General features: G+C 38.9%; 1 protein-coding gene across 2 annotated transcripts in view; it reads left to right on the forward strand.

The window, feature by feature from the left end:
- ATP8A2 (ATPase phospholipid transporting 8A2) overlaps nt 1-24,797 on the forward strand; it is a 329,984-nt gene that overhangs the window by 60,257 nt on the left and 244,930 nt on the right. For both annotated transcript variants that reach the window (XM_021530648.3, XM_077781458.1), the window contains exons 10-22: nt 802-913; nt 1,437-1,602; nt 3,861-3,988; nt 5,186-5,263; nt 7,259-7,347; nt 8,062-8,106; nt 9,393-9,468; nt 15,802-15,907; nt 17,253-17,335; nt 18,956-19,005; nt 21,119-21,188; nt 22,869-22,953; nt 24,093-24,232. In XM_021530648.3, the coding sequence (XP_021386323.2) occupies nt 802-913; nt 1,437-1,602; nt 3,861-3,988; nt 5,186-5,263; nt 7,259-7,347; nt 8,062-8,106; nt 9,393-9,468; nt 15,802-15,907; nt 17,253-17,335; nt 18,956-19,005; nt 21,119-21,188; nt 22,869-22,953; nt 24,093-24,232 (1,228 nt within the window). The remainder of the gene's footprint in view (nt 1-801; nt 914-1,436; nt 1,603-3,860; nt 3,989-5,185; nt 5,264-7,258; nt 7,348-8,061; nt 8,107-9,392; nt 9,469-15,801; nt 15,908-17,252; nt 17,336-18,955; nt 19,006-21,118; nt 21,189-22,868; nt 22,954-24,092; nt 24,233-24,797) is intronic.

Below are 24,797 nucleotides of genomic sequence, written 5' to 3' on the forward strand. Positions count from 1 at the left end.
TTTGTAATGAATGGTGATATTCTGATAAAAGGTATATCTAAAGAGATGGACTCAAGGACATGGCTGGGGTTTTTAGGGCCTTCTTGTTACACAAGATACACAGAGGAAATGGAAACCTTTCCCTTTCAACAAGAGCCAAATGCTGCACAAAGGTCAGGTTTGCAGAGGAAAGTGATCCCAGAACCCGGAGGCTTTGTCAGTGTGTGTTCAATTTCTACAACTCTTGAAAGAAAAGTATGTAGTTTTAGTACTCAAATTCAGATTGTGACAGGTTGGTAGGAACATAGGTGTTTTATTTGGCTGTACCTCTTTTGCTTCACCAAATGTATATTCTTGGGCAGCTCAGTGCAAGAATAGCAGATGATCACTTGCATCCCACTTGGAAGTCACGTGGTTGATAGAGGCTTTCTCAAATGCTTGTTTAATAGTGTATATGATAGTGTGCTTGAAATGGATGGTCTCTTAGCAAGTTTGATGCTTCCCTGTCTTTGATGTGAGGGAGAATGTTCTAGCCAAGGTCAAGTGCAGTATATGCTTCTTTATGGCTGCCACATAATTTCTCAAGTACTGGATAAGTGGAGCAGCTTTTCCCTACTGTGCTTTAGCAGGAATTAGACTTACGGAGGTTTCAGTGCTTTCTTCAGTTGTGTGAACAATCTAAGCTCATTATTTTGCTATTACATTCTTCTCCTCTTGTTGTTTGGGGTTGTTTTTATTATAAACTGGGGAGCAAGGCTGGAAGTAGAACTATCTTCTTTAAAGTGTTACCAAAAACTGCAACATGAGCTTTTTCTTTTGCAGCCCAGTTCCTGTTGGTCCAGACCAGATCTTGCTGAGGGGAGCACAACTGAGAAACACTCAGTGGGTCTTGGGTATTGTTGTGTATACAGGACATGATACAAAACTCATGCAGGTAAAGGTTTTAAGGGGATTAAGGGTATGTTTTGATAGAAGTTGATCATATTTCCTGTATTCTTATTGACTTAATTTTATGAAACCGTCTGACTCATTATAGTTGTTTTAAGGCTTGGAGGCCTTGAAGATTAGAAGGGTCCATTGTACTCCAGTTTGCATCTGCACATGTGCAAACACAAACTGAAGTGACAGCAGTTCAATATGTAAGGAGAATTGACTTTCATCCTAATATATCTGGTAGCTGGATGACATTTAAAACTAAGGCTTAACAGCTGAGGGTATAGTAATAATAGTGGAGATAATACAGGACTCTTGTCTTAATCTAATTGCCTTAATGTCAGGGACTGCCTGGTGAGACCAGCAACATGCATATGTTGATCACTGCTGCTGACCATCAGTGGGATGGACACAGGTGCTCTAATGGACTCTGAAAATAAAGACTGGGTTTGCTTCTGCACGTTTATCTTGTAAAAGCCATTGTCAGGTTCTTTGTCTTTTTTTTTCCCCCTGCTGCCGTTCAGAATTCAACCAAAGCACCTCTGAAGAGATCAAATGTGGAGAAAGTGACCAACATGCAGATCCTGGTTTTGTTCTGTATTCTCCTGGTAATGGCCCTTGTGAGTTCTGTAGGTGCCTTATTATGGAACAGAACACACGGCGAAGTTGTCTGGTACCTTGGCTCCAACAGTGAGTATGCAGGCACAGAACCAGTGATGTATTAGACTGCAGGGGCAGCTATGCTCTTACTTACACTGAATTAGTGCATAAAATAAGAAATAAAACCCCAAAAACCACACATCTTGCTAGTTTTTTGATGACCTAATATTTTCTTTTTTTTTTTGAGAATAGGCTGGTGTAAGTGAGCTTCCCAGTGAGGCTTCTAAAGGTTAGGCAAATATCACTGGGCTAGCACCCAAGGAGCAGGACAGAAACAGAAGAGGGGCACTTGGATATCCAGTGTTCACTTCTTTCATCTCTGTAGAGACACCATACACAAATTTTTTTCTCAGGAGGGGTCATGTACTGCAGCCTTATGTGTGTCTGACTGAATTTGACTGCAGAATGGGGAGTATCAGTTTGATGCTGACGTCAGCTTTATGCTTATATACAGATGCAAAGGATTTCTGTTCACTTATTTCAGTTAGAAATGCTGATCTGCTCTTTTAGAGAAAATTGAAATGCTAAACGTCACAATTCTTACTTATTGGGTAAAGTTTCTGTCTTTACCTTCTCTTACCTTGTTGTGAGAAAACTGATCTCTTAGCATAGTTATTTGAAGGGTTTTATTTGATTTTTTGGATTTATTAGTTCATTATCAAAGATGAACATGGACAATGAAATACTCCCCAGCAGACTTTTGAGGAGGTTACATTAGCTATAAAATGTGGTATTAAAAGCATTTTGAGATGCAGATCTTAAAGCAGTTATCACAAACTGCAAATGGCTCGTCTGCTGATGATGCAAAACAGATGGCAAGTGTTATCTTCTGCAGTTTAAGAATTGTAGTTGTGGTAGTAATGAAAAAAATCACATAAGAAAAGTGTGGAAATGCCTCATATTTGTCTCTGGGTTTTGTTAGTTGTAATGTCTTGTAGCAGTGTCAGCAACTTTCAGAATTTCTTGCCTGCTCTCCCCTTGTTTTTTAATGAGTAAGTTTAAATTTGTGCCTTCCAGTGACGGAAGCCGTACTGGAAAAGATGAATGGAATGGACTCTTGAACTTGCAATATAAAACAGGTGCAATTTGCAGTAGACTAAGATTACATTATAGTCTGTGTAGATATCTTTTTGCAAATTGAATGCACAATTTTTCTATCTTCTGTAACTGCCACACACAGGAAAGACTTTTCAGGTTCGGCAGGTAGATGTTAAATTTTGGTTAAATGTCTCATCCCTGTAAAAATTGCATTGGAAAATGTTCCAATACCAAGCATGCTTCTGTTGTCTGTGAACTTATCAAAGATATGGAATTAGGGTGTACTCACACTTTGAGGTGCCTTTGTCCGAACTCTGATCTTTATTAGGCTTCAGCAATTTTCTCTGGATTCTATCGCCTCCTAGTTTGCTCCCTGACTTCTAATTAACTTGTGATGCTGAAAACCCTTAGTTATGGACTCTGACCCTGTTGTGCTGGGTGTTCTGTGTGCTGACTGAAGTGCCTCTCTAAGTTTCTAGGGAAGTTGAGAGCATACAAATGTGGAGACTTTGATTGTAAAGAGAAGCTGTGGGCAGCACTGTGACCAGGAACCTTCATCCTGTGTCTCTGCTGTGACTTGTGCCTTCCTGTTGGCTGTCTATAAATGCTTTCCCTTCCGTTTAGGACTAGTTGTAATGGTATACTTATTTGGGCAATTTGCCCAGTGTTGTCACCATTAATAACAACTTCTTTGCTTAAGCAGGGTGCCTCAGTTCATATACTAGGCAAGTGTTTAACAGTCAACTTGTACTCACCAATTTCTTTAGTAAGGGTAAATTCTCAATTCTGAAAATGATATCAGATTTTAGAACTAATTTCAGTGTTTATTTTTCGTTACCTAACTCCACTGAGGCAAGTAGGCACTTTCTGAAAGATGGTTATATTACTAGTGACACTAGGCGCTCCTAATTGGGCAGTTGACACATTAGATAAATGTTTAAATTGGGTTATAGTGGGGAATATTGTACTTCTCACCATCTGTCTAGCAAAAATTGTTCAGCAAGTGTTCTGTTCTTTTATATATAGCCTCACCAACCTTGTCTTCTTCACCTGGTATAAAATACATGGTTCTGTGGGTGTTTTATCTACCTTCTATTGAAATCAATATTAAAATGGCCCTTACACTAGACATCAAAACAGTAGTTTATTATTTTAGCTTGGCAAAATCTGATTAGGTGAACTGCATAAAGATGATTGCCCCTATACCACTCAGACTTGTCTGCTAGTGTCCTGTGTCTTTTGATCCACAGAAATGCTGTCTGTCAACTTTGGATACAATCTGCTGACGTTTATAATCTTGTACAACAACCTTATTCCAATCAGCCTTTTGGTGACATTGGAAGTTGTCAAGTTTACTCAGGCTCTTTTTATCAATTGGGTAAGTAGCAAGAGTGAATGTATCTCAGTTCTGGATGTTGACATTGAAAATAAAAACCCACTTGACATCTTAGCGAGATTTTCTAATTACTTTTCTGATGCAACTTCTGGGAAAGGCAGGGGAAAATTCAGGTTTTATTATATATCAGTTCTGTGTTTCACAGGAAATTAAAAGATCTAGTTACAGGAAGGTCTCCTGTGCAAATGATCACTTGTATTTTAGGCTTTTAGGATGAGAAGGAAGCCTCAGCTCTTGGTTGAAGGAGGTCTCTCTTGACTGACTCATGTCCAGTAGTTATCTTTTGAAAACTCTTCAGTATCTTATAGCTTCTCTGAAATACAGCAGAGGGCAAGACTGGACTTGTTTGAAGGTGTGGGTTTTTTTGTTGTTGTTGTTTTTATTGCTTTTTTGTTTTGTGTTTTTTTTTTTTTTTTCATCCTGAGGCTGGCCTTAAGGTCACCTCTGGAATGGACCGTAATGTTTTTGTAAGAAGATAAGTTGATGCTGCCTCATGCAATCAAACAGTGATCCCTCTGTTCAGGGGAGCTTTGACTTCAAAATGTCTTTCTCAAGTTGTGGGCCAAAAATACTGTAGTGGTGGCTCTCAAGCTGGACAAAATCAAGAGGAATACTTTTTGTTGGTATGCATTAACCCTTGGACTTTGAGTAATGTAGCAGGTTCCTATAAAACAAATGTAAATGAAGTTTAATATGTCTGTTCCCTGAGCTGCTTGTAATGTAGCAGATACGCATATCAGAGAAGCTTCTTTGGCTTGTGTAGCAGCTATTTCTTTGTTGTAACTGAAGAAGTTTATTTCATGGATCCAGTAAAATTGTCTCTCATAGATGTGGCTAGAGCAACTGTTTGTTGTAACTGACCACCTATGCTTAGTGTGGCTAATGCATGAGCTTCTTTCTACTGTGCTAAGTTTGATTTTTTTTTTTTTTTTCTGTTGCACCTTTTTTTTATTAACTACCTGTAGTTGAATCTGTCTTTTCTCGTATCCCTGTAGGATGGAGGTATACTTTGGAAAGGAGGCACCCATATTCATCCTGGGATGATGTTTATCTCATGCATTCAGAATGCCTCCTTATAGTGATAAGACAGTCAAGCCAAGTTGGAGCTGACTAAAAGAAAAAGAGAGACTTTAGTGTTTAATTTCCATAACATAAGTCTTCATTTTGCTTTCATTTCAGGACATAGATATGTATTACCCTGAAACAGATACACCTGCAATGGCCAGAACCTCAAACCTTAATGAGGAACTTGGACAGGTATGATAACATTTTCTGAAGTGTCATGATTGTGATATACTATCTCAAGAGTGAAGGTATGAGAGCAAGATGTACAAGATGTGTAAATCAGCCTTATTTTGTTGCTCTGTGGCTCGGGTTAATGGGGCATTTTTATTTTCTCTAGTCTGTGCCTTACAAGTGAAATAATGAGATATCACAGGATTAAATGTAATGTCATATAGGGAGATTTATGTTTGGGAATTGAAACTATTTCTTATGTTCACTCTAAACTTTATTCTCAAAGGTGTTGGAAAGATGCTCTGTGGTTTTGTCTGTTTGTACCTGAACAGAGCATACAGGGCTAGACTGTTATTATTTTTGATGTTTCTGACTACTTCACAGGAGATGCAAGTAAAAAAAATGCAGTTGTATTCCTAATTTAGATATTGTGCTCCTTCAAGCATTTCTATTTTCCTTTCAGATAAAGATAACTACATATTAAGTTCTAGTTGTAGGTTGGTTTATTCTGTAAATAACATTTTTTCAAACTGGAAGGGCTTCCCAGAACAAGCTTACTGGATAATATGACTTTGCTATTGGAATCTTGTAATACTGTTGAGAAATGGTAGCTTTTTTCCTTGACCATCAAGGTTATAGGTTTGTAATGGAACTACATGGACTTTATCACAGCCATGAATTTAATATTGAAGACACCATTTATGTATTTAAAATGCATAATAATATCCTGCTCACTACGGGGATAGTCAATATTGTTCCTGCTTAATCTGATCAGTATTTTTCTTATGAATGCTGAAATTTGATTTCTGCTTAAATCACTTTGATGTGAAGTTATCAACCTCTGAATTATGGTGTTATTTTTTGCCTGAAGTAAAGGATGTGTGGTATAATGTATGTTGGTGGCCCATATGTTATTTTCAGGAATGGCTTAATAGTGATTCTGTGTAACTAGACAGAATTTTTTGATTCTTTAATTGAATTACATGTTCACAGGTGCCTTATTTTTGTTTTATGGTGACATTATTAATGACTTAAAATTCCTCAGAAGTGTGGGTAGCCACTTTGACTTCTGGCTTGCAAAGGCTCAATTTCCAATGCTGAATTCAGTGGCAGTATAGTGCACAGCTAAAGGATCACCTTACAAGTAGTGTACTGCACTGTCTTGGGCTGAATGGCAATTATTGAGGAAAAGCTTCTTCTAACTCTAGTCAAATTATTTGGGTCTTTGAGTTGTCTAACTCTTTCATGGTATCACCATCCCTTTCTGGTTGAAAGTCTTACAGTTGTGCAGTGGTACAACTGTGGTGTCACTAACTTGCAATTAGTTTTGGTCTGGTGTAGCTCTTCAAAGGTGGGAATGTTGAATCTGCTTATGCTCCAAGAAGTTGCTTTGAGGGGTTGCCTCCAAGTTCTACCTTAAAATCACCGTTTCCATTAAGGGATTATTATTTAGGGCAGTGCTGACTGTGGCTGTGTATTGTGTACTTTAGGACTGCTCATGAGTGGACATCAGAAAAAGCAGGTTTTGTTTGCCTGCAGAGTACCAGTTGGACTTAGTCTAGCATATTCTGTGCTTACAGGTAGGGGAAAAAAAATCCCCAAACGTTCCTGGTGATCTTTGAAACACAGAATGTCTTCAGTGTGTAAAATTCCAGTGAGCCTTCCACAATCCTAAGAGTCTTTGTTTTCATTTCTAGTCACTCTTTGAGATTAGTACAGTTGAAAGATTTGGTAAATGTCCAAGTAGTGCAAGCAAGTACATCTGTAGTAACCTCACTAGAGCCTTGATAATTGATACTTACTATTTGAGCCTTTCCACATTTAGAGATAAAGAATTAATGCAATTAAATAATTTGCATGATTTTTGTTCTGTAGATTTAGTAGACAAATCATGCTGTAATAAGCCTGCATTGCCCAATATTTTGACATTTAAGCAATATGTCTGAGTATCTTGTTTTCTACTTTGAGTTTTATTACTATGCAAGTTGAAAATCAGACTTGTTCTTTCCTTTCCAGGTAAAATACCTGTTTTCTGATAAAACAGGTACTCTAACATGCAATATAATGAATTTTAAGAAATGCAGTATTGCTGGAGTGACATATGGGTAGGTATGACTTTTAAAAAAACTCTGTAGCTTAATGTGTGCTTACTACTGGTACAAAATTTTATATTAAAAAAGGATTAGAACATTCTGTTCTTCAATTTATATTGTAGCATATTTTGTGGTCTTAATTACTAGCTTTCATTTTCCTGTCCTGCAGCGCAAATTATGAAAGTCAAACCTGGGGAGTACTTCACATGAAGCAAAGAAACTTGCTTTCTAACTTACCTAATCATGATTTAAGCAAAACCAGAAGCGCTAAATAAGCTCTGGCCTTTCAAGAGGGAAGAACTTGCAGCCCAAGTGTAGCATTTATCAATCATATTCCTGTGACTTGAGAAGACCCAGAATTTTGTTAGAACAGTGTAGTTGTAGTTATAGAGCTTAATATTCCTTGCACAAGAGGGATACCTGCTTACTGCCTTTATTCTGTTCTGTCAAAAGGATCCCTTTGAGTCATCCTCATCTTTGTATTTGCTTCATGTTAAATGGGTAGTCTTAAGATCTCAGTGTAAGTTAACCTTTGAATTTCATGTTAGCTAAATTAGATATCTCAAAAGGCAGAAAACTTGATTCAAATGTATGAACAGCTGAACCCATGGTTCCAGCATATGTTTTCGTGGGATGACTCATTGATCTTCGCCTTCCACCTATTTTTTTTTTTTTTTTTGTTACTAAACTGGAATAAATGTTCTTTTTCCTTTTTCTGCTCCTCAGTCACTTTCCTGAGTTAGAAAGAGAACGTTCATCAGAAGACTTCAGGTAAATAGATTCAAGATGTTTATGTTCTGTATAGCAGAGTGGGTACAGTCTATATAAAGACTGCTTTCCAATTTGGGAGTGGAAGAAGCCCAAGGGAGGAATGCGTTTGAGTAAAATGGTCTTCCAGTGGGAGCCTAATGCAGAGCTGGTGGGTGGTGATGGATCTACTCTTCTGCATAGAGACTTCATATGTGAGGGGGGTGAGGAATAGGCAGTGGCTGGGATGCTAATGCACTGCTTATTTATAATTGCAGACAGTCAAGTTAAAATCTAAAATTAACCTTCTTTGCAGGAACCTTACCCCTAGCTAGAGGCTGAATGTTGCTCTTTGTGATCACTGAGTTCAGGCCTGAAGAGAATGAGAAGAAAAGGGACTTCTTTATTAAAATGCTATGTTTCAGTAATTAAACTGGGAGAGAGTTTGATATGTAGGCCTGTCATGTCCAGAGAATCTTTCTTGTTTTTATTGGGAACTTTAATGAATCGAGATTATGGATCTGTCCCATTCCACAGAAACTAGTGAAGTTACAAGGTATCAGTGAAACATGTTGAAATTATTGGGAAGGAGGAGAAGAGCCAGGCAGGGCTGACATGGATTTGAATGGCAAATGCAGGGAAGAAGTGAATTCCCACCCAAGAAACAAGTCAAGGCTGAATGCTGTTAGAAAAGCGCTTGGTGATGAGCTAAGCTGGGCTTCTCCACTGGTCCAGCTCATTTTTATGATCATGTTTTAGGGAGGTGATAAAATGTTTTTTCCACTGAGAGGTAATTTCTAGGATCCCTCTTTTCTTCCAATATATTGCTGTTTCTTTCATTGCTGTGTTTTCTTTCCTTGTACCTTTCTTTTCTATTCAGTTCTGTGAAGTTTTTTCTAGGTACTTACTTGGAGTACTCAAACTTAAAATCCTCCAGGGGTCAGCTTTAAGCAGAATGCTCTGACTAGGGAGGGAACTTAGGGATATTGAACATTGATCTATTTTATGAGCAAGCCACCCTGAAGTGCATTTATATTAAATATGCTTAAAAATTGCTGTTGCTACATCTGTCCCAGGAGCTGCATTGACACTTGAGTCTTCTGAAATACACTGTCAATGATAACCATTTTGGGTTTCTTGCTAGTGTTCATTTTCAGCACTTGCTGCATTACTCATATGATCTTTTCACAATGCTTTCAAGGACACTGGAGTCTTACTTTGCCAATCTTAGTACTTCATCTAGTTTCTTGGGAAGCAAATTTAAAAAGCAATGTTGTCACTTGTTTGAATATGCTTGTTTTGCTCTGCAGCCAGCTACCTCCTTCCACCAGTGAATCGTGTGAATTTGATGACCCAAGACTGCTGCAAAACATTGAAAATGATCATGTAAGTCTGCTCTTTGAATATCACGCTTTTAAATGCCCTATTCTAGGCTTGTCTGGAATTGAATGCTGAACAAATCTATTTATGTGATTAAGTCTGCTCTGTGAGTGTGTCATGCAAGCACAGAGGGGGTAAATTGGAATCAAAATAGCTCCCTCCAACGCCTTTCTGCCCACTTGTCTTACAATTGAATTAAAGAAGCAATGGCATTGATATGGATTCTAGCTACCTCTAAGGCAACTTCATATATTCTGTTGTACATGTAAGATAATACTTTGTAACAAGTTAAAATAAAAATTCAAATTCCTTAAAATAAAAACTACTTGGAATGTTGAGCATCTATACCATTGTAAACTGTAATCTGTAGCATTACAAGGTGGTCCTGGAATGAGCCTTAAGTATTACAAGGGTTTGGAATTCTAGTTATGTAGAGGATGTAAGAGATGGGAATTAATTGCAAATTCAAGCTTGGCATGAGCCTTAGCCTAGCTGTTGAGTCCTAAAGGGACCTATTCTTTACAGTGTCAGTTCATTGTTTATTTGGAAATCATGTGGGTATGAAGTGTCTGGTGTCCAGACAATTAATTCACCTGCCAAAAAGCATGACTCTTCTTCTCTGCAGGCTGTCTCACAGTATGGCAAGAACAAATGCAATCAGCTGATTGCTCTCCTTCAACAGTATAGCTTTGTAACTGGGCTGGTTAAGTTTAGTATGAGCATTTAAAATATACTTGCGATATACAGTTTATGTGCAGGAAAGCTTTGCTTTCTATTCTGCTGTGCAGTACTTAAGAACTACAGAATGGTGTGAATGCTGTAGGGGAGTAATTACTTTGTGTGGCACTATGTATTCTGCAGGGTGATGGAGCCTAAAGGTGGCTGCTGGACTCTAACCTCCAGCAAGGTGACCCACTCTGGACAGTGCCCTGGTTTCCTATGTGGCTTTTGTACTCATGTACTCTGGAAAGATTTCCTACTGGACATGACTTGCAGCCAAGATTTGCGCATGTTCTGTTCTTGTGTCATATTTGTTCATTTATTTTATAGATACAGTTATGGCTTATGGCACTTGCTGACTCCAGGTATTCATTTTGGTTTAGGTGTAAACTGCTGGTAAAAAGTGAGCTCTTTCTGGCTGCTGTTGCTTTAGGTATGCATAGAGAAAAATGCTTTGGTTTATTTTAATAGACTAGGGGAAGGGATGTATCTCAAATGAGCTGTGAGATGGAATTTCTCACCTAGCCTTGAGGTGGCCCCTTATTTTAGGGCTACCTTATTATTTGATCTTTTCTGGGTAGTTTCTGCTTTGGGGGATAGAAGAAATATATGCTGTTGTAGCAGGCAAATAAGGGATTTTGGTAGCTTCCTTAAGTGTCATTTAGTCTAGACAGCTCAGAAGTCTTCTACGCTGAACCCTTTTCCAGTTTCCTTTTTGCTGGTCACTTAGACAAATATTGATGTCATTGTGCAGCTGTATGTTGGGCAGAGCATGCTGTGTGAACTCAGCCCTCGAGAATGAGTGGGGAAATTACTGACCAAAGATACTTTTCAGAGCCTGACTGTACTGGAGGAATGGGTGCCACCCTCTGGTAAGTGGTGATTTAGCATAAAACAAGAGAATGCAAGGACTGCTTATGACAGTTTGTTGAGCATGTTTGGATGTATTTTTCAGGCTGTGGGTGGAGAGGAGGACTGAATTCCAGCATAGTGGTAGAGGGGAGGGTCTTTCTGGCTTTTTTGCATTAGGTCAGCTGCTGAGGTGCATAAACTACTACTTTCTATCTAAAAATGTGTAGCTGCTGACAGCTACAGATGCCGTTTGCAGATGTCTGTCAATTTCTACTCATTTAGTGAGCTGTGGTGAAAAACTGAAGTGTTCTAGCATAAGCTACCTAGTGAAGTTAGGTGGTGCTGTACTTGGACAATTAATTCCCTCTAAACATTTGCCATTCTGCAGCTGAAGGTATAAGTGTGATCTCTTACATGCTCTCATTAAGTGTTCATTGCTCTGGTCTTGAAGATTTTTTTTTTTTTTTTCAGTTCAGTCACAAGTGTTCGTTTAGAACTGTCTCAGTGCCAAGTAATTTTCTTTCCAGGTTGAAAATAAAAAAATATGTACTTGTACTCATGAGACTGTCTTCCATCTGCTAGGAAGATTTCTAGCATCCTGCATCACCTCTAAATTTCATAGCTCTTCTGGGCCACTGGTGTGTAAGGGCTGACTGATAGCCAAGTCCATTTTTGAGCAGCAGTTAAAGAATTATTGCCCTGTAGGAATTGTTCCAGGGAAAAATAACTTGTCTTAAACATGTGGAGGTTTCTCTTGGCTGTTCTGGTATTTTAATGTGGGAAAAAGCACCTAGCTTTGTCTGCCTGTGCTTTTTTTTTGTACTGTCTTCTGTTGGATGAACTGTGCAGCTGTACCAAGTCTATGATGCTGTCTTGTTTCTGTAGAGAAAATGGCATCAACTCTTAGTCTAATAAGGAAAGATCTATTTCTTCCTAAGACTGGAAGCAATGTTTGGTGAATATGCTCGATGGTCTTTATCTTGGTGCTTGCTAGATGCATATGTCCTGTGAATGAGCTCAGCACAGAGATGCAAGCCTGTTTGATGTGGGGTTATGTTTTACACTGATGATAGAAGAGCAGGGGAGGAGGTCAAGAAGGAGCTAACAGACTGGGTTCTCATCCTACACTCCTGTATCTCCCAGGATTCTCTCTGAACTTCATCTGCCAATTTCAATTTGCATTTGAACTTTCTCCTGTGGCCCCCAAATTATCTCTTGGCATAGAAGCAGCAAACATGGTATAGCTGGAGATGCATGAATTGGTTCAGTGAGTATGTGTGATGAGTACTTTAGCAGCTGGCCAGGCAGAACAGACAACTGTTGTGCTCACACTGAGCCTTTACCACACAAAGTGTTTGTTTAGACCTCACCAGCACATCTGATTATTCTTGTGTAGTGTGTGGGAACTGAGGCTATTATCCCATCAAGCTTTGTTGAAATGACAGCTATCATCAGCTGATTCTTAATTCCATAGGAAAGCAGAACCTGAAAAATTTATCATGGCTAACTGGGATGAAAAACTGGGATTTGAAATACAGTAGGGGAGAACAACATTCAGGTGATGAAATTCTATGGGAGGCTTTAGTTCAGATTGCTGGAAAACTGTCCAAACACATAATTTTATAGCTCACAATTACATTGTTAGAGCTTGGTGAGATATATTTTTCTCTTATCTGCTTTTGTTCTTATTGTGCGTGGGATGTCAGTACTTTGGTTCAAGTACAAGGCAGTATCTTTAATTATAGGTCATACCCTGTTGGTTTTGGGCAAGATACACTTGCATTTAACTCTTTTGAAAGCTGGCTAACATCTTCTCTCAATCTGTGCCTGAAGTATCTTGGTCTCCTCCAGTCCTGCCAGCGTCATTGTTCTGGATGTGTTCAGCATGGCTGGATCCTCACACTGTTCTCCACATAATTTAGTGAACTAAATTAAATGGTAGGAAGTTCATATGTTTTTAAGATGTTGAGTCATAATTCTCCTTGGTTATTAAGTACATAAGCATTTTCACTGTTTTCTTTGGCAGAATGTGCCACTTACATGCCAAGTAGTAAGTTCAGGTTGTTAGACCGTGCTTTAGTATTCCACCGGCTATTTCTAGGCCATTTGCACAAAAAACTAGCAGTCCTGCTTACCTGAAAATACTGTGAATGAAGGCACTGATCTGATACTGCTACAACTAAAGGAAAGATGAAAAGATATCTTTAACTTCACATGAAAATTCCTTGTAGTTTTATCAGACTCTTAACAGTTGAGAAACATTGTCTTCTGAGCGACGAGTCCAGATAAGGACATATGTGACATGTGCAGATATGAAGCTCTGCACAGGACAGTTTGCTCCCCAAAAGGCTGAGGCTTGTCTCGGTGTTTTGTTCCTCTAAATACAGGAACCATGAAGGGATGAAAACCTGGTTTCTGCCCAGTGGTTTTCTTGATAATGGATAGTGCTGTGCCTACCAGATAGCTAAATTTTGCTTTCACTGAGGATAGTGCTTTGTAGATAACAATCCAGAATCTTTCCAGAAGCAGGAGACCATTGCAATGTGTGTGTGGCTTTCAGATGATAGGGACAGCAAACAAAATTCATCCAGTGGAGTGTATTTCTTGTGTAGATGTTTGTACACCAGTTTTTTTCATGGATTTTTGGGGTGAAAAAAAGGGAAGAAGCAATTGCTTTCGCCCAGAGTTGTTGCCACACTAGAAGTTCTCTTTAAATGAGAACTACCTGTGGACTGATGAATAAGGTATTAAAATATGCAAACTTTGCTCCAACTACAGATAAATGGAGAAATAAAAAGTGAGGCAGGAAGAAATAGGGCTGACCGTAACACATGAACAGGAAAGAAACATCTCACAGAGACCATCAGTAAAAATACTGTCAAAGACTTGATAGAGGAAAATAAGTAATAAAGCTGAATTGGTTAAGCTGTGGGGCTTCTGTCCTGTGCTGGGATTCACCTCAGCATATTGGAAAGGATATGTTGCCACAGAAGCCATTAACAGATTTTTCTGTTCACAGGTCCAAATCAGGTATTTGAATGCTCTATCCTGATTCATGTCTGTGCAACAAATATTGTCAGTGCTGGAACAGTACAGAAAGGAAACAAATGACAGCTGTGTGGAGGAGCTGTTGTGATAAGCTGGGCCTCTGGTGATCTGTTTTAACAGAATTGGAAGATTGCCCTGTAATACATTGTGAGCTGTGAAAATACCATGACAGCAGCAAATTATTTTGCTGGCTTGAAAACATAAATACATACTTAGGAAGGATTAAAATCCATGTCACTACTGGAGACAGGTTGTTTCCAGCTGATAGAACACATACTGTGAAAGCTTGTTAAGGGGCTAGGTGATAAAAGTGTAAGGCTGACATCAAAGGTCTTCAGCAACAGATGCTGAAATGAGAATCTGGCAGGCTGTGCCTTTTGACATGGAGATAAAACTTTCATTACTTTGTCTGGAAATGATGGAACAGCAATTACCTCTTGACTGTAATTTGCTGTGGACTTATTCAGACAGTAGTGTATAAATATGTTTGATTTCCTCAGCACAGCCTCTGCACCCCAGCATATCGAAAGCAACAACTCTTGTTATTTTAGTGGCATGTGACCATACAATTTGGAAGTTTCAGTATGCAAAGGTAAAGTTCCTATGTGAAACAGTTACTTTGAAAATATTCATGACAAGGTACATTAAGTATTTTGAATATAGGGCTAAGAATATACAGCTTGGATTTTCAGTCTTTTTATTATGTTACTTTCAGATATGCTTACATTCTTTACACACATTGCCACAGTGTTTGCCAGCTGACATGGTTTTGTGGCTTTCATTCTACTAGTTAAACCTGCATATTGTCAATGCATATGCTGTGCTAATGAAAGATTTGGAACCTAGATGATAATTTTATATGCATTAATTCTTTGAGAGTTTGCAAAGTCAAGTAGGGCTTTCTGCAAAGATAGTTCATGTCTGAGTCACTGAGCAAATGGCTGCTATGCTATTTCTGGCTGCTGTGAGGCTATAAATCCTGTGCCAGAGGCAGGGATGGAAAGGAGGGAAGAATGGGATGAGGGACTTAATTTCACATCGCTAAAGGTTGCAGTTGCCACAGTTGGCTGATCAGAGGCCTGTGATTTAAGTGCTGACTTTGCTGAGTTGCAGACCTAGTGTCTGTTTAAGCACTTTGGAACAGTGGTTTATGTTGCATGTTCTCTTTATGCTAAATGTAGAGACCATAGATTAATTTTATGCTTGACTGGGTGCTGTATTCCTTTGGAAGGACATATGATGTTTCTTTCTACTGGCTGTTCAGCTGCTCTTAGCTCTGGATGTTCATCACTAAGGGTGAAGTTGCAGCAAGTTTATTTCTGGTGAGGCTGCTGTCAATCTGTTGGAAGCTGCCATTAGTAATATTTCCTGTTGCTAGATTTCCATCATATTGTAGCAGGTGTCTTTGCCTATATGAAGCTTGTTGTGCTAAAGAAGTAATGCTTTTATGGCTGGGGGGTGAGGGAATGCTCAGCCTTCTCAGCTCTCTGCAACTTGAATGAGGTCCTTATCAATAGTTCTCTAGTTCATCAGTGCTGGCCCTAAACTGTTCTGTCTTGATGTCCTGAGGTCAAAACAACTGCTATAAATAGAGAACAGAATATGTTTGTTTGTTTGTTTGTTTTTCCCTGTGGTACCTAAGAGATCATCTCAGTTTAGTGAGCAGGTTCCTCAGTCTCTGTGCAGTGCTAAACCTCACTCTCCTGGTGTCCTGTCTAGCCCACAGCTGTACATATACAGGAGTTCCTCACGCTGCTGGCCGTGTGTCATACTGTTGTTCCTGAGAGACAAGGAAATACAATAATCTACCAGGCCTCCTCTCCAGGTTTGTTGTTGCTTTCTTTTTTGGGAGGGAAGGGAATGAGTTGAAGGAGTGGAGGTAGATGGAAGGAAGGTCCATAAACTTCTAGGTAATTTGTTTTGAAAGCAGAATGTCCCCTACCGTGCTAGCAGTAGATCTGGCATCTTCTATAACCAGTACACAGTGGTTTTGAATGCTTCCTGCAAAACAACCATAGTCCATGATGTTTCTTTAGAGTTAGGCTGGGCTTAGGATCCCTTCTTCACTCATGAGACTGTGTACTCTTTCTGCAGGGGTGAAAATAAAAGATTTTGAGTGTGTAGGAAGCAATGATTTGTTTCTGCATGAGCAGTTACGTTATTGCCTGTCTACAAACTGTCTTGATCTAGTATCTGCTTAGAGTAAGATAGAAAACTATCAAGTGCTGATACGTGACACAGTGCAACCAAAACTTTCAGAATCTTGGCAGTATTCAGGCCTGCTCTAAACCCATTTTTTTACTCTTTTCAGTTAGCACAGACAGAGCTAGGTGGGGCCAGATTGGGGAATGTTGCTCTCCATTAAATTTATCTCTGTTAGTGAATATATTTCTAGAATTGCTGCAGTTGCGTATTGAGTGATGAAGCAGCCTCATTTCTTATTTATGTCTTAATAGGGTGTCTGAAAAGTAGGATAAAGAGCTCATATAAGGAAGCTCTGGTCAGCGTGATGTACCATGAGGAGACTAAGGGAACTGTAGAGACATGAGGGTTGCTTGAATTAGGCACTAAGTCCACCTATGTGATGGTTTTGCTTAATGATGCTTGCTCCTTAAGGAGGCTCTGTAATTATCTACGGGAGGCACAGGTGTTGGCTCTGATTGCAGCTGTGTTATTTGAGCTCTTAATAACACTGCCCAGTTGAGTCTCCAGAAAACAATATTGTATTTCTATAGTGCCTGAACTTAGTGCCTTCCCAGCAGAAAATGGATCAAACACATACTGTAGGAATTGAACATAACGGAGCTTTGTTCTTGCTTTCAGAACAAGTATTTCCCCTTTTTCATGTGGAAAAGTATGGCACCTCCACAAGAATAGAGTTCAATGCTTCAGTAGTTACAGGATATCTTATACAGATTAAGTACTAGGTTTGTGTAGTTGATATTGCACGGCCTTTGTAGGACTAAAATCTTGAATGTTCTTGTGGAAGGGTGTGCAGAACTACTCTAATATAGCTATGGATGGGAGTGCACAGGAAAGAGTTTCTGTTTTGGCAATCTACCATATTGAAGTACGGGTTTTGGAGGCCTCTAACATACCAGGTTAAATTCAAGCTTCTTTTTTTTTTTTTTTTTTTTTAATTTGGTTTGTTTTTGTTTTCGTTTCGGCAGATGAAGGAGCATTAGTGAAAGGAGCAAAGAAACTTGGTTATGTCTTCACAGGACGGACTCCCCACTCTGTTATCATCGATGCGGTAAGTGGTTTGGGTGGCACAGGCTGCCAAGCTCTTGCAGAGCATGCAGATGTCCTCTCTGGTCACTGTGAAGGCCCTTCTCCAGGGCCTTTAGGATGCTACAGATGCAAGGAGCTTATGTACACTGAGAAAAGCTGTCTTAATATATTTGAAGATGCCAAGTCCTTTGCCTGTCTATGTGGCATGAGTGATAGGAAGCTGCAAACTTACATGGGTAATTACATTTGTGCCTGTAAAATATTTCCTTTGTCCAGCAAGCACAGATGGGAGCACTCGCATTAGAAGGAAATTCATGTGTCTGGGATGTTTTCTGCCTGTTATACTTAATGGTTGCTGTTCTTCTAAATGTTTAATTTTTTTTCTTCTGAGTAAGATCTTCAGTAGAAGATATATCTGTCTGACAGGCTGTGTATACAGGGGTATGTACTTACTGTATTACAGTTGATACAGGCAGCCCCAGACTCATGGGGCGACATTCAGACTCAGGTAGCAGTCTAAGCTAAAGAGGCTCCAGATTTACACAGGTGCAGCTAGTAGGGTGCTTATTAAGAATAATGAATATTTTTTGTCCTTCCTCTCAGGTATCTTCTCTTTCAAACTTCTTGGTACACTGTGAAGCTAAGCACTTGAAACATATCTTCTTGGACTTGTCATAAACTTTTTGCAAATTCTCAAACTGCTTCTTAGGTGAAGGGGAAGAACTGAGGATGAGCAATGTCATCTAGAGCCATCTAAATGCTTCTCTGCTCTGCAGGAACAGCCAAGCCTACCTGGCCTAGTTGTATACTCATAATGCAAAGCTGGGGGAATTGTTAATCTATAGCCAGGAATAAAAACTGTCATTCCCAGAGATTCCTGTCTCTCTTGACTGCCTACATCAGTGACAGCATGTAGAAAATGGTTTGGAAGTGCTTTTTAATCTTGGGGATGTTGCTGAATTGATATGTGCCTAGGACATGTCTTTACCACAATTAGATTTTACTGCTGCACTTTCTTTAACTGCATGCTGCAAATAGCACTGGAGTCCTATGACTCTGGTAACTCCTACTGCTCCTTCTGTGCATTATACAGCAGGAATGGCAGGTGTTTTAAAATCTTTGTCCTGCTTCAGGTTGTTCTTGCTCAGCCCCAGCAGATAGTTGCTGGTGACAACAGGAATTTCTCCTCAGTTAATATTTTATTGGCCACGAAAAATAGAATTAATATTTTTGTGAATTCAAATAAAAGAAATACGAATGGAGGTCAGTCAAAGGTTATTGTAATACTAAACCTGGGGGGAATGCTTATTTTAACTTAGAAGAATGCCTACAGCCTGTAACATGTATTTTATTTGATGGCTGTTGAGAACCAAATATGCTTAGCTTTCAGAGCGTTTAATCAAAAAGGGTATTAACTCCTTGTAATGGTGTAGCAGTAGTGAATGAAAGATGCTACAATAGAGGATGTTGAATTGTTCATTAAATAGGGCTCTGCATCCTTTAACCAGCGGAGGGAGCCATTGCCACATTTATTTACACTGGGATAAGTGACAAAGGCACCTGAGCTCAGCTCATGTGTTTGCACATGTAAGAATATAATCTACTCATAATAGTACACTCTTTCTTTTGTTTTCTTTTTTAGCTGGGGAAAGAGAAAACCTTTGAAATTCTTAATGTGCTGGAGTTTTCCAGGTAAGTTTTCCTCTAATATGTGAAATTCAGGGTAATAAGAAAATTCTTCTTATAAAAAGATATTATTTAGAATAAAATGTTTTGGCTGATACAGTAGGAAAGCAGAACTTCCTTAATTTTTTGTCCTACCCTTTAATCTTATTTCTGATATACTATGAATTAGTTATGAACTGGTGGCTGTTGATTGGCATGGCATCATTAAACTTTTTCCTGCCACTGCAGCTCTCTTCATTTATTGAGAAGTTGCTGACCTGGAAGCATTTTGCTGTGACTCATAGAAATCTTGATTTGTCCCTTGTCTACTTCAAGAACATACTTTGAGATTGCACTTCTACAGTGCTTCTGCAAACTACTTGTTGAGTAGATAGAAACTGTACCTGGAAGTGCTTCTTCTTAAGAACAATACCAGCTGTGAAAATATAAACATTGCAAGCACTCCTAATTTGTCAGACTCATTAGGATGGGCATTGCTTGGGTAGCAAGAAGTTTTGATGAATCAGGCCTCTAAATGACTGGAAATAACAGTGGGCTTTCTCTTTGTTAGTTGATAAAATTATGTCCATTTGGATGGTGCTAGTCAGCATTCCTTTTTTTCTGTTGTCCCTTATTTTCTGCTCTTGCTGAGGATTAAAACCTTGAATTCTTGCTCTCTGCTGTCTTTGAGTTCACTGGTCGTGCTCTAAAGGACTATGTAAAACTAAAGATAGGGATGATTTGGGTAGGTGTCTTTTTTTGGGTCCTGACTTGCTTTGAAGATTATTCCTGAGTACTTCCCTCTTTCCAGTTAGAATATAGCTACTTATGCTACATGGGGCAAGTATCTGAAAAGACACTGTAAAAGTCTTTGAGGATTTGTGATAAGCTGACCAGCACCTTGATGTCTGTAGGCAGGAGTAGCCACAGCTTGCATGCAGCAGAAAAAACTCTGTCTTAGTTCTCCTCTGTGTAGCACCTTCTCTCCTAACCACTGAAGGAGCTCTGTAATTAGCTTTCTAAAAGCACACAGAAGTTTCCCAATATCATTAGGATGTTGCAGAAATTTTGGGCACAGGTAACTGCTGTCCTTCCAACCCCTCTTCAGAAAGCCTCAGAAAGGATTTGTTTGTTTGATGATATGTGCCAAGAGCTTACTATAGTAAACATGGTTCTTGAGCTCTGAAAAGTGACTACATTTCTCAAAGCAACCTCAAAGAGGAGAAAGAAGATTGCTCTACACTGTGGTTGTACATGTTGGCAAAAACATAATGAGTAAGGAGGATGCTTCCAGGTTGGTCCTTTTGCTAAGGCAAGATTTACATGTAACCACACATTCTTAGGGCTCCCTTGATTAGATTTGATTTGTTTGCTTTTGCCTCTTGTAAGCTGTGGGTTTTTTCCAGTGGCTCTTTTGAAGGAGAGATTAATAAGTAAAACATCAAAATTTCTTAAAAAAAATTATCCTTGCCTGCCTTCCTTTGTTAAATGTACACTATGCTACTATCTGCAATTTTTTTAAAGACATATGCCAAACTTAACTATCCTGTCCTTGCTCAGGGGGTCTGACTTCCTTCTTCTTAGTTCCAACTTTGTGGGTCTGATTAGACCAATATAAAGAATTGATAGAGGCCAGGAACTGATCTATACCATGATTACTTCCTATGTTTTTGCTCTCTTTTAAGTTAGTAAGTTAAATAACTGCTCTTTTAAGTGGATGGTTGTTTCAATGGCTGTTATGCCTATACTAAAGATATAATCAGCCCTAACAATTCCATTTCTAGAGTCCCCAAAGCAATTTTGCTTGAAGAATAAGGAAAAACTGATACAGAATAATGCAAATAAATGTGACTCCCCTTCTTTCAAGATGATTTTTTACTACCTTGCTCTTTTTTCAAATTCTTGCTTGCATATGGGTGTAAGTCTGGAATACTTGCCAATGTGAGAAATAGGGCTGAAGCTGGAAATGGGCAATTTAATATATCTCCTTGTGGTCAAGGGTTGTGGGATCTTAAGTTACTGCTGCTATATCTCATTTAATCTCAGATGCACAAAACACATCTGAGAAAATTCACTGGCTAGAACAGGAATTACTCTTCACCACTTTGACTAATGAAAGCAAATATTTTTATTTCAATAGCAACAGGAAGCGAATGTCAGTGATTGTTCGAACTCCGGCAGGACAGCTACGTCTCTACTGCAAAGGGGCTGTAAGTAATTATGCTGCCTAATGGAGAACACTGCCAGTTATTGTTTCAACAGCTGTGGCTGATACTGACATTTCATGTCTCATACATAATACCTGTTGGCTTTCTATTTAGGGTCAAGTGATTTAAGAGAGCTGTCATTCCTGCTCTGACTCCTTTTGCAGGCTGGAAGACTGCTAGGCTTTCTACTGCCCAGTTGAAATCCTGAAACTAATGGGAGCAGTACCCTTACTGCAAAACCAGGGCTTCACCCAGCTGTGCAGAAGTTCAGGAGCTAGAATAAATGCTGAATTTATAACACTGAAATTTCTTCTCAAGTGCTTGGCTCTTGATCTGGCTTTCTTGCATCTCTGCACCTGCTGTTATTTGTCATCATGACTTGCACCATGTTGTGCTTCTGTCTTCACTGACAAGAGCAATAACTTAGCACAGTACAAAGGTTCCAAAACTAGCATTGTCCACAGCCAGAGAGTGGTTCTAATTTCAGTGGGAAACTATGAAGCTGGCTTTTTGCAACAGGGAAAAACTCTTTCTGACCTCTGTGAGGATCTGGTTTGCTTGAATCTGTCATGACATATATGTCAGTGTTCACTGCTCTGTTGCTTCCATTTACCTCCCCTGAGGTAAATGGATTTGATAAAGATGTGCTGGCTTCATTCTGGTGTGTTAGAAGTGAATGAAGCCTGCTGCCATTGTGTGGTAGTTCACAGTCCTATGCCTAATAGGACCACACAGACTTGAAAATTGTTTGTTCATGCCATGCCTGAGTTCACACCATTCTTTGCAGTGTGGCACTTAAAGGGATGGAAAACAGGAGAGTTTGTGGTACAAATTCTTGCTGTTTTCTGTGTGAACAGACCTAGGTACTAATGTGCTGCATCTGCCACTCATATGAACTGTAAGTTAGCTGACTATTCTGCATTAACTCTTCCACATTCTGGTAGCCATCCTCTGTCCTGTTGCTTCCATAATAATTCGGTTTTTATGGCTGTCTCTTATCAGCTCTAGATGTAGATGTCCACTTAGTTTAAAAGCAGATGTCTGAGTAGGATTTCTGTATTACATGTGTTTGTAAAACTTGTTCTGGTAGTTATAAATAAAACCCAGAGACTCTATATATGTAGCTGATGCTATATTTTGATTTCAGCTGTTAATGGAGCCTTTTCAATTGTCCTTTGATTTACTGATAAAGAAAGCTGCTGCAGGAAGAAGGTTGTTTCTGAGAGAATGTTGTGGTACAATGATCAGTGTTTCTGCCTATTTTTTAACATCAGTAGAAATCTTTTCTGGAAAGGATTGCAGGAAACTCTACTGCACAGGACTGCTATATATACAATGAATAAGATCAGACATTTGTGTTGTCTGAAAGTCAATATATTGGCTTAGTAATTCATAGAAAAGTGTTCTGTACTGCCCGTAATGGAGACCTCTTTATGGAAAGAAGGGAGGAGGGCAGAGTGTGTTTTTCTCCCCATGATTTTTAGTGGATGCAGTATCTCTGCCACTGGGTGCAGTCCAGATTAATTACTCAAAATCAATCTCTAAACCCCAAGTATATTGTAAATACAGTTTTGATTCTGATATTAGCAAGTCCATTCAGGTTGCTTCTCTTGAGCTTGTAAATACACAAATGGCTACTTCATATGTAGACTTACTCTGTTGTAATTAATTTGGTTTTAATAGGATAATGTAATTTTTGAGAGGCTTTCAAAAGATTCCCAGTATATGGAACAAACATTGTGCCATCTCGAATACTTCGCCACAGAAGGTAAGAGAAACAGCATGTCATAAGAATTCAGTTCATGAAATTATTTGCAGTATTTTCTCCCTTGTCTAAGCTCTATGGTGTCAACTAAGATGATTGTGAAGATAATTTAAGATGGAGTGTGTTATCAGCAAATTAACAACTGTAGGTTGACTTTAAGGAGGTTTTTGTCCAACTTCTCTCTGACTTCAGTAGGGAAGTGGAATTTGGAAGCAAAAGGTAGTGTTCTGTGTGTCCATGATGAAGGGAAAGGGCATGAATTGTGGTGCCCAGAATAACTGAATTACAATGAAGTTAGAGGTGTTTTTGCCAGGGCAGAAGTTGGATGCCAGCATCTCTGGCTTTATAAATAAGAGTGACAACCTGAATGTGTTGGGAAGCCTGGTAAACTGAAACAAAGTGATCTGAAAACTGGAAAACTTACAGACTAAAAGGTCTGTAAGACTGATTTAACACCTCTGTTCCCTGTGAAGCTAGCATTGTTCTCTCTTTTGTCATAGCATAGGATACATGAGTTACAGTAAAACCATGAACCAAAGTATGAAAATACCAATTTTTTTTTGCAGACTCCCATGTTCTCAGTACTGGAACTTTTGTATTTTATGGCACACACTCCTTTTTACTTGATTTATGACAGAAAAGGAAATCATTACTTCTTTATATTAATTTTTGCCAGTAGTCTAATAAACTGGTTTTCATACTTCATGGATCCTCTTCACCATATTGTGCATGTTTGTGTGAGCTACATTGGTACCCTGAAGAAGAACACAGTCTTGCTAAAAGGAAGCACGGCCTGTGCAGGATGTTTGACTAAGTAATATGACAATTCACAGTATGGAGCCCGTTCTTTAATACAATGTTTTTAAAATACGTGAAGGGCAAGCTTGCTTTCACACTTAGTAAAAGTTTTTTTCCAATACTTTCTTGATCTCACCAACATTGTAGCCAAAATGAACCAGATTTGTGCTTTGTATTTGTGGAAATCCAACTGCTTTAAAAAAATGTACTGGGAGATTTTTTAACAGTGTGTGTTAGAAGCTTTTGTTGTTCCAGCTTGAGGGTTAGAATTTAGCATTCATTACCTATGAATGTTTGATTCAATGGAGTTCTACTGTGGGTAATGGCTGTCTTCTGTTTTGTAGGTCTGAGGACATTGTGCATTGCTTATGCTGATCTGTCAGAGAAATCTTACAGAGAGTGGTTGAATGTCTACAATGAATCCAGTACGGTTTTGAAAGACAGAACTCAGAAGCTGGAGGAGTGCTATGAGATCATTGAAAAGGTAAAACATACTTTCTTGGTGATCAGATGCTGATTCCCTTATATGTGTATTTTCCTGTGGAATTTGGGCTTTATACAATGAAATAAACTGTTAATTTAATAGATGAGAAACTGGAAGGATGTTCTTAGATGGTAACCTGTTCAGTCTGCAGTTTAAATCTGTAAATCTGAGATGAATTTATGGATAAAAAAATAATTTTTATTTAAAACCCTCTTTCTCACACTTTTTTTTAATCTTCCTCTTTTGTGTAAGATTGTTGTAACTTGATAAAGATTATATGTGGAAATCGTTGTGTTGCACTAAGTTCTCCTGTATTAGGGTACGAAGAAATGTGTTCTTTTCATACAGCAGTCACATTTCAAGGTTTTTGAAGGCTGTTGTAGGCACAATGTAGAGCTCACCAATACCTGTAGGGGCATGGGCTAAAAAAGATGAAAACCTGCACTGCATGCAAATTGCAGAGCTCTTAATTTTAGAAGGGGAAAGTAGGTATCAGAGAACCTATTTTGAAACGCTAATCAGTGAACAAAATGTCAAAATGTCAACGCTAGGGGCCAGTGTTTCT

This window comes from Lonchura striata, chromosome 2, assembly GCF_046129695.1.
Source record: "Lonchura striata isolate bLonStr1 chromosome 2, bLonStr1.mat, whole genome shotgun sequence".
Classification (NCBI taxonomy): domain Eukaryota; kingdom Metazoa; phylum Chordata; class Aves; order Passeriformes; family Estrildidae; genus Lonchura; species Lonchura striata.